This window comes from Purpureocillium takamizusanense, chromosome 10, assembly GCF_022605165.1.
Source record: "Purpureocillium takamizusanense chromosome 10, complete sequence".
NCBI lineage: Eukaryota > Fungi > Ascomycota > Sordariomycetes > Hypocreales > Ophiocordycipitaceae > Purpureocillium > Purpureocillium takamizusanense.
This window is the reverse complement of record NC_063077.1, coordinates 593,514-610,554: the sequence shown is the minus strand read 5'-3', so window position 1 is coordinate 610,554 and position 17,041 is coordinate 593,514. Positions and strand designations below refer to the sequence as shown.

General features: G+C 54.8%; 6 protein-coding genes across 6 annotated transcripts; 4 read left to right on the top strand and 2 right to left on the bottom strand.

The window, feature by feature from the left end:
- Window positions 1-2,549: 2,549 nt before the first annotated feature.
- Window positions 2,550-3,691, top strand: JDV02_009709 (uncharacterized protein). Its single transcript, XM_047991387.1, has 2 exons — window positions 2,550-2,725; window positions 2,829-3,691. The coding sequence occupies exons 1-2, from the start codon at window positions 2,569-2,571 to the stop codon at window positions 3,569-3,571; spliced, it is 900 nt and encodes a 299-aa protein (XP_047847399.1). The 5' UTR covers window positions 2,550-2,568; the 3' UTR covers window positions 3,572-3,691.
- A 372-nt stretch (window positions 3,692-4,063) lies between these two features.
- JDV02_009708 (uncharacterized protein) lies at window positions 4,064-6,373 on the top strand (the record flags this gene model as incomplete). Its single annotated transcript, XM_047991386.1, has 4 exons — window positions 4,064-4,216; window positions 4,273-5,589; window positions 5,666-6,240; window positions 6,296-6,373. Exons 1-4 carry the CDS (start codon window positions 4,192-4,194, stop codon window positions 6,371-6,373), a joined length of 1,995 nt encoding a protein of 664 aa, XP_047847398.1. The 5' UTR covers window positions 4,064-4,191.
- Window positions 6,374-6,655: 282 nt separating this feature from the next.
- On the top strand, window positions 6,656-7,669 carry JDV02_009707 (uncharacterized protein; the record flags this gene model as incomplete). The annotated part of the gene is made up of 2 exons (XM_047991385.1): window positions 6,656-6,937; window positions 7,031-7,669. The coding sequence occupies 2 exons, from the start codon at window positions 6,656-6,658 to the stop codon at window positions 7,667-7,669; spliced, it is 921 nt and encodes a 306-aa protein (XP_047847397.1).
- A 3,248-nt stretch (window positions 7,670-10,917) lies between these two features.
- Window positions 10,918-11,481, top strand: JDV02_009706 (uncharacterized protein; the record flags this gene model as incomplete). Its single annotated transcript, XM_047991384.1, has 1 exon — window positions 10,918-11,481. The coding sequence occupies one exon, from the start codon at window positions 10,918-10,920 to the stop codon at window positions 11,479-11,481; it is 564 nt and encodes a 187-aa protein (XP_047847396.1).
- A 1,752-nt stretch (window positions 11,482-13,233) lies between these two features.
- Window positions 13,234-14,348, bottom strand: JDV02_009705 (uncharacterized protein; the record flags this gene model as incomplete). Its single annotated transcript, XM_047991383.1, has 2 exons — window positions 13,234-14,039; window positions 14,129-14,348. The coding sequence occupies 2 exons, from the start codon at window positions 14,346-14,348 to the stop codon at window positions 13,234-13,236; spliced, it is 1,026 nt and encodes a 341-aa protein (XP_047847395.1).
- Window positions 14,349-14,642: 294 nt separating this feature from the next.
- Window positions 14,643-15,966, bottom strand: JDV02_009704 (uncharacterized protein). Its single transcript, XM_047991382.1, has 4 exons — window positions 15,643-15,966; window positions 15,326-15,478; window positions 15,106-15,256; window positions 14,643-14,910 (listed from the first exon to the last, which is right to left on the bottom strand). Exons 1-3 carry the CDS (start codon window positions 15,805-15,807, stop codon window positions 15,164-15,166), a joined length of 411 nt encoding a protein of 136 aa, XP_047847394.1. The 5' UTR covers window positions 15,808-15,966; the 3' UTR covers window positions 14,643-14,910; window positions 15,106-15,163.
- Between the last annotated feature and the right edge of the window lie 1,075 nt (window positions 15,967-17,041).

The window sequence follows — 17,041 nt, the reverse complement described above, 5'->3', positions numbered from 1 at the left end:
TGCAGGAGTGCCATGCAGCTGATGGCTGCATATTTTCTTGCCTTGTGTGCGAAACGTTTGTGGAACTGATACAGGTAGTATGGAAGGGCCGATGGCGTAGTGAAGACTCTATTCCTCTTCACGTCAACTTGAACGAAGCCCATGCACACAGTCGTGATTAAACTGTGAGGTGTCAGCCCGTTGGGGTCTTCAATCTTCGCCCCTGGCACAACTGAAATAGCTTGCTGAAGCTCCTTTAGTGTCAAGGGCCGACGAGCTACGGAAAGCCAGTAGAGAATCCTTTGTGCGAGTCGGGCTCGCTGAGGTGATTGGTCATTGAGTTGAGACAGCACTAGGCTGAATACCTCCGGAAGTCGAACTGGTGATTCTTCGATGTGATCGCTGATCTCGGCGAGGGTGGTCAACCGGTTGATTTGCGTGATCTGGGAGACTGCTGACAAAAAACTGGTTTCAAAGAATATGTCAGAGGTTTGATGCCAAGGATGAGAAAAGGACCGCAGCCTGTGGGTAATGAGGGAGAAGACATTGCGACATACTTCCCGCCGGACTTGTTAACCAACTTGTCCAGTAGCCCCCCCCGAGACCCATTCGCTAGTATGTCTGCGAGACAAGTATGGCTTCTCGCCTGTGTATATGTCTCAAGATACATTTTGATATCAGGGCTGTTGTGGTCCTCGATCTGAACAACCGTTTCCTTATGTCCAACACAAAGTCCGACGCACTGATTGACAATTCGAGGGCGACCTGTGACAATGAGTCTCGTTTCTTGTACTTCTGAAAGCCGGCTCAGGAGAGCCATCATCGCAAAGAGGTCGTCGCACTCTTCCAAGCCATCGAGGCAAATGTACACCCTCTGGAATCGAGACAAGACACTGAGAAAATCCGAGACGATATTTGCGAGTCCGCGTCGAGTATCCCTGCCAGGCCAAGGCTCGTGAGTACGGTTGCTGAAGTCTGATTCACCGGTCTCCAGCTCTGACAGGAACCTCGGCAGCGGAATGTCTTTCTGCGCGCATATCTGGCGAAGAAGGCTGGAGACTGCTTCGTATGGCTTGCATCCGCCGCTACGATCAAAGTAGTAGTAAGCCACTATGTGATCCTGTGTTCGATCTTTGGCAACCTCTGACTTCAGCCAGTTCACAACGGCGTTCCTGTTTAAACACTTGGTCAAGGATTGCTTGCGGGGTTGTGGAAGAGTGCGCCTCACATCAACATCGTCTTTCCAGCACCGAGATTTCCCTGTAGCCAGAGGCAGTTTCTCCCTCTCTCAAGACCGCTCGAAAGCTCATCAATCGTCTTACGCCAAGCCTCGACCGCAGGAAGCGCAAACAACCACTTCCCCGAATTCTTCACCCTTGATTTCGATAGAGCATCGTGAACCAGATCGATTGGCTGAGACCATAGTAAGTCGAGGAGTTTCTCCCGCCTCTTGGCCTCTGGGGTTATGAGCTCGTGTTGGAGAGGGATGCTGGGCGGCGACTCTGTTGAGGGTGTTGATGATGCATGAGGTGATTTAATTGGCTTTGCAGATCTGGATCGGGCAGGAGGACCTGGAATCATCATTGTGGGCATGATGTTGACTTGTCGCTCAAGTGCCGCAGTCATTGCGAGGCTTGGGCTTTGTGCGGCCGAATGCGGCCCGATGATGAACCTATCGTGCTCTCGACGAATCATTCTCAACTCCCGCTCGAGTTCCTCGACGCGCCTGCGGTCCCGGTCGTGGCGATACAACGCTGGGATAAATGAATTGGCAACGGAATCACTCGATCTTGCCCGATGTCGCGGGTCTACTATCGAATATTCCGAGACTGGTCGCACGGGCGGTAAATACGGTGGGCGATCCGGGTCAAGATGCACCGTCGTGTGTGAAGATTCAGCAATCCTGTCCATCGATCGGCGAAGGCGTTGGACTGAGTCTTCCAACTCCTCGTCGTCGTGGCGATCCTCAAAAACCACTCTGTAGCGCCTCTCTCGCGAGCGGTCTCTCTGCACGTCGTAGGTCCGAGACGGCCCGTCCATCGAGACATCCTGATTTAGATCTAATGCGCCGCGGTAAGTGCGAGTGAGACGCTCGCGTAGACGGCGATCGTCCAGATCTAAAGACCGTGTACTCATCGTGCAAGAGATAACGATAGCACAAAATGGAAGCCCCGACAGCTGTTGGCATGGGTTATGGCATGAAGCAATGCAAAATCACGGCCCAAGATGCTATCTCTTTCTGGAGAACTTCGGCAATTGGGCAGTCGCCAAGCGCGGATGCACAAGGTTAGGCAACCCATCGCATTGAGCGGGGTAGCGATTGTAGAGCTACACGGGAACATGCATGCCTGGCGCTGCCCGTGTCTGGTGGCTGTGCTGTTCACACTGATTCGGAGAAGGGTGACGTGAGCCCTTGCAAGGCGTTGGCAACCTTGTGGCTCTCCATCTTCTCCGTTCTGGAGACCGACCAGCGTGTGCTCTGTCTCTTGAAGCTGGCTGAGCACCTGGACAACTTCCAGCTCCCACATATGGTCGCTCACGAGCGTTGAGCATTCGAAAACCGATACATTCAATATAATCACCCGCATCATGGCTACGGAACTGCGCATCCCCATTGTCGCGACCACTCGGAGCGATGGCAAAGGGAAGACCAAGAACGCGACCCCTGACCAAGTTCACAGGGAGGATGTCATGAATCACGAGGACGCCTTCTTTCACACTAACATTGTCATGTCTGCTTGCATCCGTAAGTTTACCTGGATTTCTTCATATCTCTGGTGCCTTTGGCCATCCATTACGTCGCAAGACGTCTCGATCGACGTCATATGCTGACCTACGCCGATACCTAGATGGGACCTGGGACGAAGAGCACAACGATAAGACCCCAGCGACCTTCCTGGTCTTCACATGCGAAGTGCAGAGCATGCGCGAGTTCAGGGCGAGAAAAATTAAGATACAAATCGATTTTCGAAACGTCAACAACGAGGATGGAAGCCTTCGCCCTGCCAACCCAACCATTGTGTCTCGAGGCCCGGAGATCATTGAACGTTTCCAGAAGATTCCCGTCCTTCGCAAGTCGGAGCATGGAATCAGGGGAGCCATAGATGGCGGCACTGTAGTGAAACCAGGCGTTACATTGCACCAGATCAGCAGCGACGAGTACGAGAAACCGTACTTTGCTGAGGCCAAATCGGGGGTACGGCACGCCTCCCCCACCGACCACCGGTATGTGAAAGTGTGGTGGATTTACACGGAGAACAGCAAAGGCACTGGAGGCGTTGCCCCAGGCTTCCGAGTTGCGGTGCTGCTGAAAAGGGACAACAACTCTCCCTTTCAAGGCCAGTTTGCCATCACCGAGTTTGACGCTGGCTGGCGCTATCCAGGAGCTGTGGTGTGGCATGACTTTTGGAGCGGACGCGACCCAGACGCCGAAGAAGACAAGATCATCCACCCGATCAACTTTGACCCTACGAAGCCTGAGCCGGTCATGCCGAAGTGGATGGCAGGGGTGAACTGCAAACAGCTTGTCGAACTTCACACCGAAACTGGCATTGACAAGAAGTATGCACGCGTCTGGGGGGTGGATTTGTAAGGCAACCCAGGCCGCGGTCCAGGGTCTGTCGTCAGCTTTTCCAACACTAGTTGAGCTAGCCAGGCGGTCCCTCACGGGGAGACGGGTTGTGCCGTGCGGCCCGAATGAGTTTGACTTGACCAATGGCGGGTTCTTCTGCGCAAAGCGACCGCTGTTCGTGGCAACCAAAACGTGGTAGAGGAGCTGCATGGCGCCCAAGTTGGGGGATAATAGGGGTGCAGAAGAGTTGTCCCCCGGTTCTCCTCCTCTGACGAGAACTGAGGGGTGGTCACACTGCAGGCAACGTGCTGACCCCAGTTCGGTCTGATAGGCTGCTCAAGGTCGAGGCGTCTCAGCTGGAGGCTCAGCCAGCATGAACCACAAATGTACCAGTACTTGACTGAAATGCACTGCGTGGTGAGCTGGGACCCTTGATACTTTGGCGGCTCATTTCTCCTTGTCCAGGCTCGATGGCCTCGCTCGATGAGGGGAACCGAAGACTTGACACAACATGAAAGCTCTCCTATCACATCGGTTCTAGCCGGTTCAAGGAGGCTCCAAGAAGGTGATAACAACTACAGCATACGGATTGCCCACGAAGTAGTGTTTGCCGTGGACTTCAATCAGAGCCCCGGTTCACTATGGCCCCTGCAACAGCAATGGATCGTACGTGTGCCTTGTGTGCTGCAAGCAGTTCGGGCATCCTGACATGCTGTCCACAGAAATGGTGCATCGGCTGTTGAACAAGCCGCTCAAACCAAAAGCATCAAAGAAAAAAAGGGATAAACTGGTTCCGTGCACAGACACCAAGACTCTGCTTGAGTTCATCCATGATGGGAAGCACAAGGAGTTCAGAGCCGCGCCAGACTTCGCGTCCATCAACAACGAGGACCGACTCAGGCTGGCCGAAGCGATTGTCGCTCGATATCAGTCTTGCGACCCTGAGGATATCGATGAGGACTCGGACGACAGCGATGACGATGGAAGCGGCCAGGAAACGGGGATGCCGACGCCGCCGCCCAGTCCTCCTTATCAAACTCGAGAACAGTGGCTGGAATGGTTACTGGAGGCTTTGTCGCCGGATCCGCGGGCGGGAAGAAACCTGGCCGAGGAGCTGATCAAGAGAATGGGCATCCATGAATCAAGACAAGGCCCTCCGGAAAAGCACGTTCATGATCAGGAAGTCAGCCATTTTTACATACTACAGTACGTGGTCGAGAATAGCCATAACCTCTGCTACGATCAAGATGAGATGAAGCAGACACTATTCCACATCGCCGCCATCCACGGTGCCAAAACAGCTATCAGGGTGTGCCTGTCCGTTGTTTCTGGCTGCTGTGACAAGCCGCGCGAGCATGAGCCAGGCTGCGAAACCGTCCGACGTTTTCTGACGACCCCCGACAAGGGCGGCTTTTCACCCCTCGGCCATGCAATCGCCAGGAGCAAAACACCAACTGTCTTTACTATGATGCAATTGCTTGGAAACACAGAGTCGGACGAGTTGCGAAAGTTCTTGAGAGAAGCCATCACGAGCACTAGTGGTAGCAACGTGGACATCATCCGCGAGTTACTGACCGTCAGGCCCCTTGGAGACAAGAGACAATACCAAAAAAATATTGTGGAGCAAGAAATCCTGCAACTTGCGGTCATTCACTTCAACCCTCGGGTTTTCGAGTTTCTGCTCGCGGCTGGAAGCGCAGTTCTGGCCGGCCCAGATTGCAGTTTGGTCCACTACGCTGTACACATGGGTCGACCCGAAGCCGCGAAATATCTGCTGGCGAAGTTCCCTGACCTTGCCACCAGATTTCACCTTCATCCGGACCACGTCCCCGCGCCGAGCCCGAGCACAGCAATGAGTCAGTCAAAGGTCCCAATGCTTGCGCAGGGGGCCGGTACCGCCTCAGAAGTTGATGAGGAGAAATTTTCGGTTCTTGCGCTTTACAATGGCGAAGATGACGAGCTTAGAGATCTCATATTTGAAACTCTGATGAGAAAATTGCCCATTTCGGAGATTCGAGAACATCTGGGAGGTCGTACTTGTAAGTTATCACCAAGGCTGCTTGTACGCTTGGCAATATGGCGCGAGCATGAAACGGTTAACAGAAAGTATGACAGGGACCGGCAAAGAAATATCCCTCGATGTTACTATCCTGGCATATGATCCACATTCCCTTTTAGCATTTCTCAATTCCGTCAGAAGTGACCTTAGCAGGCTTGAGGACTGTGCCAGGAGACAAATTGCACGTGAGGCGGAGGAAACGGACGAGGAGCCCCTTCAAAACATTCGGCTGGCAGATATGCCTATCGAAAGTCTCCCGTACCTTGACAACAATGGCATTGAGTTTGAGCCGATCCTGAAATATGTCAACATTCCTTTCTTCACAGGTCGACTGGGAGAGAAGCGAACTGAGGCAGTTTCCATCCTTCAGTGGCTCAAGATCTACAAGCGCGTGAAGCGCGTCTTCGAGATTACTGTGGATGATTGTAGATATTGCCCCAGTACCGAAGAAGACATCGAGATGGCTCTCCAAGACCTGGGTGTGGAGCACTTGGACTGGAGAAGAACCGACCTCTCGATCGCGTCCATTGCGCGCGTTGCGAAGGATCTCAAGACCCTACATCTCTATTCCAGCGGCAGCCTAGCAGCCATTGATCATTGGCTTGGACCTCAGGGCATAAACTCGTTGAAGGTATGATATGCATGCCAGTGCTACTACGGTTGTGGTAACTGACTAAACTTCCTAGCTTGAGCGGTTGTACATCCACATCATCCAGGCTAGTACCCCATTGATGACGCCGTCCGTTACCGGTTATGACAACTGACGTCCCTAATCGCAGGACGAATTTGTTAGCGGACACCGAGCCAGCCTTTGCAAAGAACTTTGCGAGAAAGCAAAACTCCAAGTTGGTAATAAACCAGTAGTGACCATTGAAACGGACTGGATCCCAGAGCCGGCGGGCCATTCTCACCACGGGCCCTCAGGATCCGCGCGAAAGCAGAGTCCGATTGAAGTGACAGGGCTCACACACTTCATCCAACACTATACCACAGCCCGGCTCGAGCAACTGGAATTCGCCCTCAACTGTCGCGACCTTCATGTCCCGATGCCTCGGCCGATTCCAGACACAAGGACAAAGATTGCCATTCTGGACAGTGGAGTCAACGGCACCCGGTTTCCTCTCCAGAGACAGGACCGCCAAGGGCGCAGCTTTGTCTGGCGAGACAACGGCAAAGGACACCAGTCCGAAGCATCCTGGTGGCTCGCTGTTGATCCACACGGGTCTCAGATGGCCAATGTCATCTCTCAGCTGGACCCATCTTGCATTTTCTATTTTGTCCAGATCGCGGACAACATGAACTACATCGAGTTGCCGACTGTGGTCAAGGTAAGTTCAAATGTCTCGCGCGACCCTTGGTAGTCCAGCGTTACTTTCGTGAGAGACAGACTAGGCTGACTGCGCTTCCCTTGTCTACGATAGGCCCTCGAGTGGGCTGTCAAATGCAATGTCGACATCATCAATTGCAGCTTTGCTCTGGATAAATGCTCATCGAGCCTTCAAGCAGCACTGCGTAAGGCCAAGGAGAAAAACATCATCGTCATGTGCAGCACAGCCGACGAAGGTGAAAACATCGACGAGGTGTGGCCCGCAGCGTATTACCGGCGGGAGAAGGACAAGGCCGAAAAGTTTGAGAACATCTTCCCCATCGTAGGCTGCGACGAGCACGGCAAGTTCTCCAAGTACGCAAACGAGGAGGCTGGTCGATTCATGTTCCGAGGGGAAGATGTCGACGCCTCCAGCATCGATCCCGCTCTTCCCATCGACACGGCCACTGTGCAGGGCAGTTCGGTCGCCACAGCTATAGCTACCGGTGTCGCCGCTCTCATTCTGGGGTGCTACCGCATGGTCGAGGATGCACTGGACAAGAAATGTAGCCCGCCAGACCTCGTGGACGCGTGCTTCCATAGGATGTCTGAGCCACTCAGGAAGGGCAATGGACAAGAACGGGCCATACGGCTCGTGAAGGCCAGCGGCTTGTTCCCAACTGGTCAGAACGACATCCGCGACGCTGGCGATTTTCTGGAATATATGAGACTGCTTTTTAACGACGTGTCTTGATACTGGAGGATTTGGGTGCTTTGTCGGGTTTGATCAATGTAACCAATCACATGTACAATTAAAAAGTTATGGAATTCGTATGCGGTTGGACTTCTGTCGCACGAAGCAACAGCTACTTCATTCGTCACAGAAGCAACGTGCAAGACGCACAAAATACGACCATGTATGTGCGCACGCAGCCTCTCATAGTAGAGACAAACTCCCAGCCTTTTGGGTGTAAAGAACTCGATAATATCGATGTACCCCCAGATGGAAGAGTGAAAGGCCCCGGCATCGTGGTGTGCAGTTTCGGCCCTGCGAGGAAAGAAGAGTGAGGCGCACATAGATGTGCAACTCACATGGCCTCAATACTTTGCGGCTGGCTTCGCTTCGCTGCGGCTTTTGCCAATCTGGACTCGCACTACTTGTAGCATCACTGGACCTCGTCCTGGACAAAGCAAGGCCATGCACAGCTGCCCCTTCAGTGAGCCTCAACTGCTCTTGTGGCTCGGAGCGTCACTCGCAACGCTGCAGAAGTATGCGCTCTCTACACCACCTTCGCTCTGTCATGCGCACCTTATGGCTCTGTGTCTTTTCTCTCGCCTGCAAGCGTGCCGTCTCCGTCACCATGAGGCGGATTGCGGCCGTCCAGCCTCGTCGAGTCCTGCGCTCTCGACGCGCCACGTAGTCAACCCCCCTTGCTCCCCCTTCCCCTGACCTCCCTCCCCCGCCCCGCGAAGGGTACCATTCGCATGCACCAGGTGTCACTAGGGTGGCATCATGCAGCCCAGCTTAGTGTGGCGTCTTTCTCTACGACTTGCCTAGTCAAAGGGTCCATGTCTCGGCCGCCCAGCCACTTGAATAGCAGGTGTTGTGTCAAACTGTCGCTGGCGTGGCTGGATCGGGCGGCGGTGGCGCGTGGGTGGCCATGATCACGACCGAATGCGACCCCCTCGAGGGGGCACGGTTCTCGGGCTGCGACTTCACGTTGGCGTTGAGGGTGGTAGGAGATGAGGTGACTTGGTCGGCCCGTGGAGTTGAATGGCGATTCTTGGGGGCTGACGGAAGGGGCCAAGCGTGCGGTCAAGATGCTGTTGCACCCGTTCAAAGGCGAGTCAGCCGACTGATGAAATGCCGTGCGGGCCAGGATACGCTCCGCCGCGACTCGCGCAGGGGTCATCGCGGCGCAATACTACCGGCGGTACGGCGGACCGCCGGAGCTCGCCCGGCCGAAAAAGTGGGCTCGCCCGGCCGCCGACGGAGGGCTCCACTCGGCGCCCGCAAACCAGGACGCCGACACGGGCTGTGCGGCCGACGCTTTGTGCCGGCCTTGACCCTTGGCGACTAGGTTTGAGAGCGACAAAGGTGAAGTCTTGGGCCCCGGCGGTTGTGCGCGCTCGCACCAGGTAGGTTCGCGTTAGGCCCGGAAAGTTCCTTCGATGCTCCGAAGTCATGGCCAAAATCCAGTACTGTCTCGGTTGCCCATGCCGGCGCGTCTAGAAGCGCGGGTCTCTGGACCAGCCTGAAGACATGGTAGCAGCGGCCTGGAGCGTTCACCGTCATCTACAGACCATCCAACTTACTTTTGCGTCACCACTGTAGGCTGGCCGATGGCGTGCGAGCAACTGTTGTCCTCAAGCCCCCATGCGACCTCATCAAAGCCTGACGCCAAATACTCCATTCTCCGCCGCGGTTCTGTCTCGCGACTTTGACGGACGCGCTGCACCCCCCCGAGCACCTGACCGGGTCGCACAGACGTTGGCCTCACAGCCGAATGACAGCTGGGCACCGATAACGTTGTGGCGGCGACTCAGGCTGCCAACGATGACCGTAACCTCCCGCAAGAGAAGCACAGACCGCATTGCGCGGAAGGCGCCGAAAGCCTATAGCTCTAGCCCCGGCGCTCACGCGTTGAGTCGAGATGGCCTGGGGCCGCGTGTCAGTGCCATTGATCCGCACCTCGCTGACTGGTGGCATTTGGCAGCGACGGCGCCTGGGCAAGCACATGTCATGACCGACTCGAGTGGCGCCGGGCATCATCCGACTGTCAGGAGACGGCCCACGGGAGCCAACTAAGCCACTTTGGCCGTGCGTCTGCCTGCCAAGAAGGCAAGACGCCATTGGGGTTGACGATATAGACTCGGCGCGTTGTGGGATCTGTGGGCCTGGCCATGACTTGGAATGTGGATGCTTCCCTCGGGGGCCACGTGAATACAATGTCACCGTTTCAACACCATGAGGGAACAGATATCACGGACGCCAGGATGGTTCTGCGAATCTACAATTGGTGTGTCTTGGTGCGTGCTCGGCGGTCGAACCATGTCGCACAGACGGCTTGATCCTGACGCGCCTCGCAAATGACTTTCCACGTGCCAATCAACGAATGATCACTGGAACATGGTCTGCTACTCACGCCCTGTATGGGATCTTGACATGAATATGAGCAATTTTTAGATAGTAATTCGTTGAGGATACACCTGCAGACGCAGGGCGTCTACGCCTGGCGGCTGTCAACATGTAGTATGTTCTCCGCGAAATGACCGCAGGCAGCCATATGAAGAGTACCAATGGCTTCTAATCGGAATCACACGTGCTTGATCAGTCGAACTCCGACTTCCGTCTCGGACGACAGCAACGTGTTCAAGTAGAGGGGCTGAGCCCCGACGTGATCACACGTGCTTCACCTTTGGTTGCAGAAATATCCGTACGTCGATAACCATTGACGTGGACGTTTCAACAAGGCAGTATGGCACCGTGTACCCGTGCCCAATACGAGCTGGTATCTCTCCATGGGACTTTATCTCGCCGTATGCATTGACATAGCTGCTTACTGCTCCCTCTAATACCAAACGCGAGGGTCAAGCGATGAGGAGCAGTGAGGAGACAATCTCGAGCCACGTGGGCGTTCGAATTGCGAGGAACCTCTACTCCCTACGAAAGCACAGTCCCTTAAGATCCACACGTAACGCAATATTTACGTACGACGCCGACTCACAAAGGCCACCGCGGCATCAACACTCGATATCCATTACGAGTAAATGTCCGCAACCAAGTCAGGTGCATAGAGTGAAACAATCACTGTGGAACTTGTCTTCTACAAGAAGGAAAGCATTGCGTCTATACGTACACATAGGCTATTGAACAATCGCCGTCTTAAGAATGAGGGTTGGGATCATCAACTCGAGTCCAAAATGTATGGACGACTCACCTTGCCTGGTGAAAATTGAAATCCAGTCTTTACCAAACTTCGCAATAAAAACGTCGAAACTATGCTCATCGTCCCCAATGAACTACACCCGCACAACATCGAGCCGAGGGGGGGGCCACCCGCAAATGTGGTGACGGCCGAGTACGCGGCAGGAGTCATGAACTTGGAAGACGTCTTCTTCTGGGACCAGATGATCATCGGCTATTTCGAGGCTCCCGGTCAAACCTGGGACTGGATAAAGTGCAGAGGCGAGCGCATCATGGAGACGCTCGGTCTCGTGTTTCTGGACTTGAGCACCTCCACCCTACGATGGATCGAAAACTCCGAAAGAAAGTACCGGGTCAAGATTCGCTTCGTCGACGCACACAAGTCGAAGGACATCTTGGCCGCGTTGAGACAACAGGGATTCAAGATATGGTACTGCCCGTGGACCTTGTGGACGTCCCTGCGATTCAGATCCAAGTCCCTGCCCCTCACGAGGATGTTTCCGGATAGGTTCCCGCTGCCTTCGGAATGCCTGGGCCCGGCTGCGAATCGGACTTCGAGTTGGTCTACGACTCAATCATCAAGGGGCAGTATAGAAACCTTACGGGGGTCGGACAGGATATCGGGCAGGCCCAATTAGATACACGCTGGGCTAGGTCAACTTCATTAGGTGCCTGAGCCATCAACGCCCTGTCATTTGGCGTTGCGCTGCGTTCAGTAGCCATGGTCACGAACATTGCACAAAGCAAATTTATTCCAATAACATGATTTTTTAATGCCCAGCATTCACCAGCATGATCCAACTCGTCATATGTTATTGGGCGCCCAACATAGATTTTGAAGCTTGGAAGTATCCGCAAATCCTCTCGCGGGACAGTCCGGGTGCATTCCAGGGGTCCGAGGCCGGCGGCGTGATGTTGTGATCGTTCGACTGCCGCCGTAGCGTCGCCCCCGACCGACGCAAGCTCGAGGGCTCAGTGAGGCTTTGGGAGCCGCAAGACTTTATTGGCTGTACCATCATGCCCAACTATTAGCAACTCGTCTACATCAGGGTCTCGATATGACTCACGTCGCTGAAGGCTACTCAACTGTAGAGTGGATGACAGGTGCACTGCCCACAGCGAAGAGGGGACTCGCTGGGGTCATCCTTCGAGGGACAGCGATAAACGTGATATCTTGACCCCCAACAGTTGGAGAACGGAGGGAGGCATCGCTCATCGACCGCGAGTGTCGCGTTGCATCGGACTTCGTGGATGGCGGGGACTGTAATGGAGGTGGCCGGAGCTATGCACCCGGCAAGCAATGCAAGAAGGCGAACCGGTTCCGTCAACATCTTGAAGAGCCACGACAGGGGGTTGCGTCTTGGATGAATCTCCGCATGAAGGCTGAAGTATGTCTAGTCTAAATATGTGCCTCGTCGTCATGATTGGAAGATCTGTCAAAAATTTCCTTTCTGCTTCCTGTGGCCATGTGGAAGGAAAAAAGGGTTGGCGCTGCCAACGCTCCAGTAGGCAAACTATTTGTCAGACAATGTGATGTTTACGTCAATACTGCTACTAGATATATGATAGGAAGTAGAGGGAGTTAATAAAATCCTGCATCGATTTGGCGCGAGCGCATCTAGCGATGGCGCAACCGGTGGAGATAAAGAGACGGGACGGTGCAGATGATGCACCGGGCCTCATGTCTGTCCGTAATTGATGAAATTGTCTATCGATCTATTTAAAGCACCTTTCCTGGGCATTTCTTAATCTCGCAGTTTCTTCGCCATTTTCGAAAGTAGCCTGGGTTGTATTCTGTAGGCCCCAATGACCAAGAGTGGGTTTCAGCGCCTGGAGATTCCGCTCCCTGCTCAGCGGCGATGCACTTTCCATCTCAACGTATGACTTGAGCCACTGTAAGGGCATTTCGCAGGAAATATGAACGGTATGCTCACGCTCAATTCATTACTTGATACCCGCGCACGGGGCATAGACCATAGCCTGATGGCCGCACAGGGCCAAACAATGACTCATTCTTATACCAGCACCGGACCCCTGGGACACATCGAATGTGCACTGGGCGACGAATTTTTGTTTCAATTGATGTGAAGCTGGGTTAAACACCGTGTAATAACCTTTCGTCCGGGGTGAGGGATCATTTTACAGTTAGCTCACCTGCTCCATGTGCGCAAGTTGCCGCCTGGCCCTTCCCAGACATCACGCAGACAAAACGGGGCATGCTCACCCACCTCTGGTAGGTATGAGTCTCATGACGATGCATCTGTGTCGTTCAGTTACTCAGAGATGAGTCAAAGGCACGGAGAAGCGACAATTGACCTTGAACGTTGGCGCCTCGCTGCTGCAACATGGCAATGCTCATTCCTCGTTTCTCATTGATATCGAACTCGGACCTACAAGGCTAACATGAAGACTGCCACGAGACACGGACATAGCACCGTAACCAACCTTCCAGCCAGGAATACTCGACTGCTCGCAGATCTTGACTGCGTAGGTGCCGGAGCAGATAACCCTGCGGCCCCCGTCGCCCCGTCGCCGCCCTGTGCCGTCGGCCTGCCCCCTCCCGGTCCGATGCCATTGTTGCTGTCGCCCGTCGCGGTGGCCGTCGTGTCGTTGCTACCATCGCCCGAGGAGCTGCTGCTCCCAGACGACGATGTCGTGGTCGTCGCCGTGCTGCTCGAAGTCCGAGTCGACGTAGACGTAGACGTATACTTTGCCGTGCAGCGTTTGTCCAGGCCGCACGTCTCATCAGCATCGCAGCACCCACCGCCGCAGCAGTCCTCGCCCCTATCGCACGTCCACGCATCGTCACCGCCACCGCTCGCGGTACAGCACACGGACGTGTCGTCGTTGTAGCACTTATCTGCGCCGCACGACCTGGTGCCGGTCCGGCAGCACCCGCCGTCGGGCATGCACGCGTAGCCCGTCTTGCACGTCGTCCCCCTCGAGGCGCAGCACACCTCCGTCTTGGGGTCGTAGCAGCCGTCGGCGCCGCATCCCTTGTTGCCCGTCTCGCAGCAGCCGCCCTCGGGGAGGCACTCCCTGCCGAGCCTACACGTCGTGCCGCGAGCCTCGCAGCATGTGTTTTGTGCCGGGTCGTAGCAGCCGTCGGCGCCGCACCCGATCTTGGGCTTGTCGCAGCAGCCGTCTGGGGTGCAGTTTTGCGTCGTTCTGCAGCAGCCGCCTTGCGGGCATAGATCTGACGGGTGTAAGTAATACCTCGTCAGCTTGTTCCATCTACCTCCGCGGCTGTAATCAGTCCTTCCTTTCCAATGCGGCGTCACGTACATCGTCCGGGGCTGCAGTCTCTTGCAGAAAAGAGGTTGAGTCCGTGCAAGTCCCGCCCAAAGATTATCTGCGTCCCGTTGCTGAAGCCCTCTGAGGTGCGCCCGCCTGCTGGCTGAGACGGGGCCTTTGCCTCGATGAACCGCTCCGCAGCCACCCGCGGCTTGCTAGCCGTAACGGCGACGGCCGCCGCCAGCAAACCCAGAGAGGAGGTGAGATGCATCGTCGCGCGCTGCCACGAGAGATCAACCGTTGTCGATTGTTCGTACTGCAGCGGTGTCGCCGGAGAATCGCAACCGCTCCAGGTACTTGTCTAGATAATGACCAAAGCACACCCGACAACGAAGTAAACCGCTCGCGTGGGCAGCCTCGACGAGCTGCTTTTATCCCCAAGCCTAGTCAACCTAGAGCCCCCGTGATTCGGAGGACTCCCTGTCGCGTGTCGCCGTGGGAGCCCGATTAGGCAAGGCAAATGGGGTCGCCGGATAATGAGCCAAGACGTCAAGCAGAAGCTGTCCAATAAAGTCCACATTTTAAAGCTATAAATATGCATATTTCGAGCCGGCTTGGAGCGACTGTTTAGGTCGGCCGAATCAACGGTCCTTGGCAGTCATCGCCTTCCCAGCAGGCCGAGGCACCGCGTATGGGCAAGCGTGTTCCCCAACCAGTTCCTGGCTAAATTTCCAAGGCAACTAGAGCTTGTTCGATCAGGAGGTTTAGAGACCATATCATCGTGCGATGAGACGGGCAACCCAACCTTCGAATTGTGACAAGCTCCATGTAGGCTTTTGGTGAGATGTTAGTTAAACGTGACTCTCGTTTTACTCGAAGTGAACGTGAGGCCAAAGACTGTTTGTGTCAGGGCCTTGTTAGAGCCGCTTGCTCTTAGGAGATAGGTCAAGACGACGGCGCGCTTGGCAATTCAGCCACAAAGGCGACTTTTTGAAATGAGACACCACGCGGGGATCGATAAGACGCACCACACCAGTGCAGGGCCCAGCCACGCTATTCATTCATCTCGTGAACATCCTTGTCAATTTACAAGCGAGCCGTCTGGTCAAGGTGCGCCGTGCACTCAATTTCAACGTCGGTCCCCAGGGGAAGCTCGTGGACAGCCACACACGTCCTCGCCTATATACCCATCCGTCAGCCACGGGCCTACTCACGACAAAAGAGATGTGGAAGTGGAGCTAGACTCACCGGCTTGGGGTCCCAGGTAAAGAACTCATCGTACGCCTCATTGACAAGAGTAAAGTCCTTCATGCTCGTAATGTAGATGTTCAGCTTGACAATGTTTTCGAGGCGGCTGCCCGCGGCGTCCAGCACCGCCGAGATGTTGCGGATGGCTTGTCTCTGCAGCCGTCTCGTTAGTTCTAAACCACAGTTCTTCTTTTGTCGTCCAAAAAGAAAATCACGAAGGACTGGAGGTAACGTGTCTGTCCAAGGCACGTGCGCAGAGCCGGCTACAGATCGCGATGTGAGACACGCGAGACGGGGAGGCCAGGCAGGGCACGTACCGCTCGGTCCTTGACGGTGCCCTCCACCAGTTCAAAGGCCTTGCCCGGAACTGCGCCGATATTGCCGGAGCAGTACACCATGCCGTTGTACTTGACGGCCTGCGAGAACTGCGGCAGCGGCAGCGGCGCGCCGTCGGTGCGGACCGCTTCGTACTTGGGGGCCATGGTGCGATGGGTGATGTTTCTTTCGAGAAGGTGAGGGGGAGGGAGTTCGTGGTGCGGTTTCCGATGAATCGGTGCCAATTGGAAGAGGTTTTTGGAGCGAATTGACGGAAATGGCTATGTAGTATATGTGTGCAAGTAGCAGATATTGTCAGTCAGCTTGTGAGGGGTAATTGCATCAAGGGAGGGGTCGTCGACGGCCGTTGTTTGACTCAACCATGGCAATGTCATCAACTGTGGCTGACAAACTCCCGACATCGCCACGCCCTTCACGACATGGACTCTAGCTGTGCCGCTTCCAGCCATTTGCCTGGGAAGCTCAGTCTCCACATACCATGGCCATGGAATCATGACGGGATTGGATTATTGCTATATAGCTCTATGATAAGGCCCCCAATTGCACTTCCTTGCGCCAGGTATGTTCAGTCGTGATCTACATTCTCTAGGAAACGGGATAGCTGGAGGTACTCGCATCGAGCTTGCCTCTGCTCCTCTCTTTTACGAAGGACAAGCGTTGGCCGTGCCGAAATCCCCCAATTTGGAGGACTCTAGTGGCTCCATGATTGCTCTTTCCAGACCCCGCTAATCGACGCCGCCGTGATGTGCAAAGGCGCGAGCCTGACACTGCTCTTGCACATGATAACTTGGTGAGCCTGTGTTGTGCTGGGTCGAAAATCTCTCGAGATGCCAAAGTGCACATGCATATAACCAAAACCACAGGGGCTCGCCATCGGCAAACAAAAAGTCTAATTGATCCCCAGGATAGACTCAGGCTCTCAGCACCTCGCGGGAGGATGCTCTCAACATCGGTACATACAGCCATACCATTCCGGGATCGTGCTTGCACAGCACCACGCCAGTCGTGGCCATGAGTTGAAGTCACACGACTATGTCAGAACTCTACCAGCACTCGAGCCGTCCAGGAGTTCCAATTGAAACGCAAGCACGCCAACTTGTCTCGTTGCCTGCGCTGCGATGCAGTCATGGAGCCTCCGCGAGGCACAGCCACCTCGAGCATTGATGGGGAGGGCGTGCGATGTTGACTTGTCTCGGCTGGATGGGTTGTGTCGTGGTAGACCTAAAGAAAGACACGCGCCAAAATAAATGTCTGGCGAGCAAGGCAAGCTCAAACCTTTGGCTATTAAGGTAAATTTGCACATTAACCGCGCCGCAGACTGGAGCCGAGGTCGCATTTGTTGATGTTTGTGGCAGTCGCCGTAAGCATCAATCATGTTGG

Coding starts and splice junctions, on each gene's coding strand:
- JDV02_009709 (XM_047991387.1), top strand. CDS start 2,569: ATGGCTACGGAACTGCGCATCCCCATTGTCGCGACCACTCGGAGCGAT. Junction 2,726..2,828: donor TGTCATGTCTGCTTGCATCC/GTAAGTTTACCT, acceptor GCCGATACCTAG/ATGGGACCTGGGACGAAGAG.
- JDV02_009704 (XM_047991382.1), bottom strand. CDS start 15,807: ATGGCCCCCAAGTACGAAGCGGTCCGCACCGACGGCGCGCCGCTGCCG. Junction 15,479..15,642: donor GCACCGTCAAGGACCGAGCG/GTACGTGCCCTG, acceptor AGACGGCTGCAG/AGACAAGCCATCCGCAACAT. Junction 15,257..15,325: donor TTACCTGGGACCCCAAGCCG/GTGAGTCTAGCT, acceptor ATGGGTATATAG/GCGAGGACGTGTGTGGCTGT.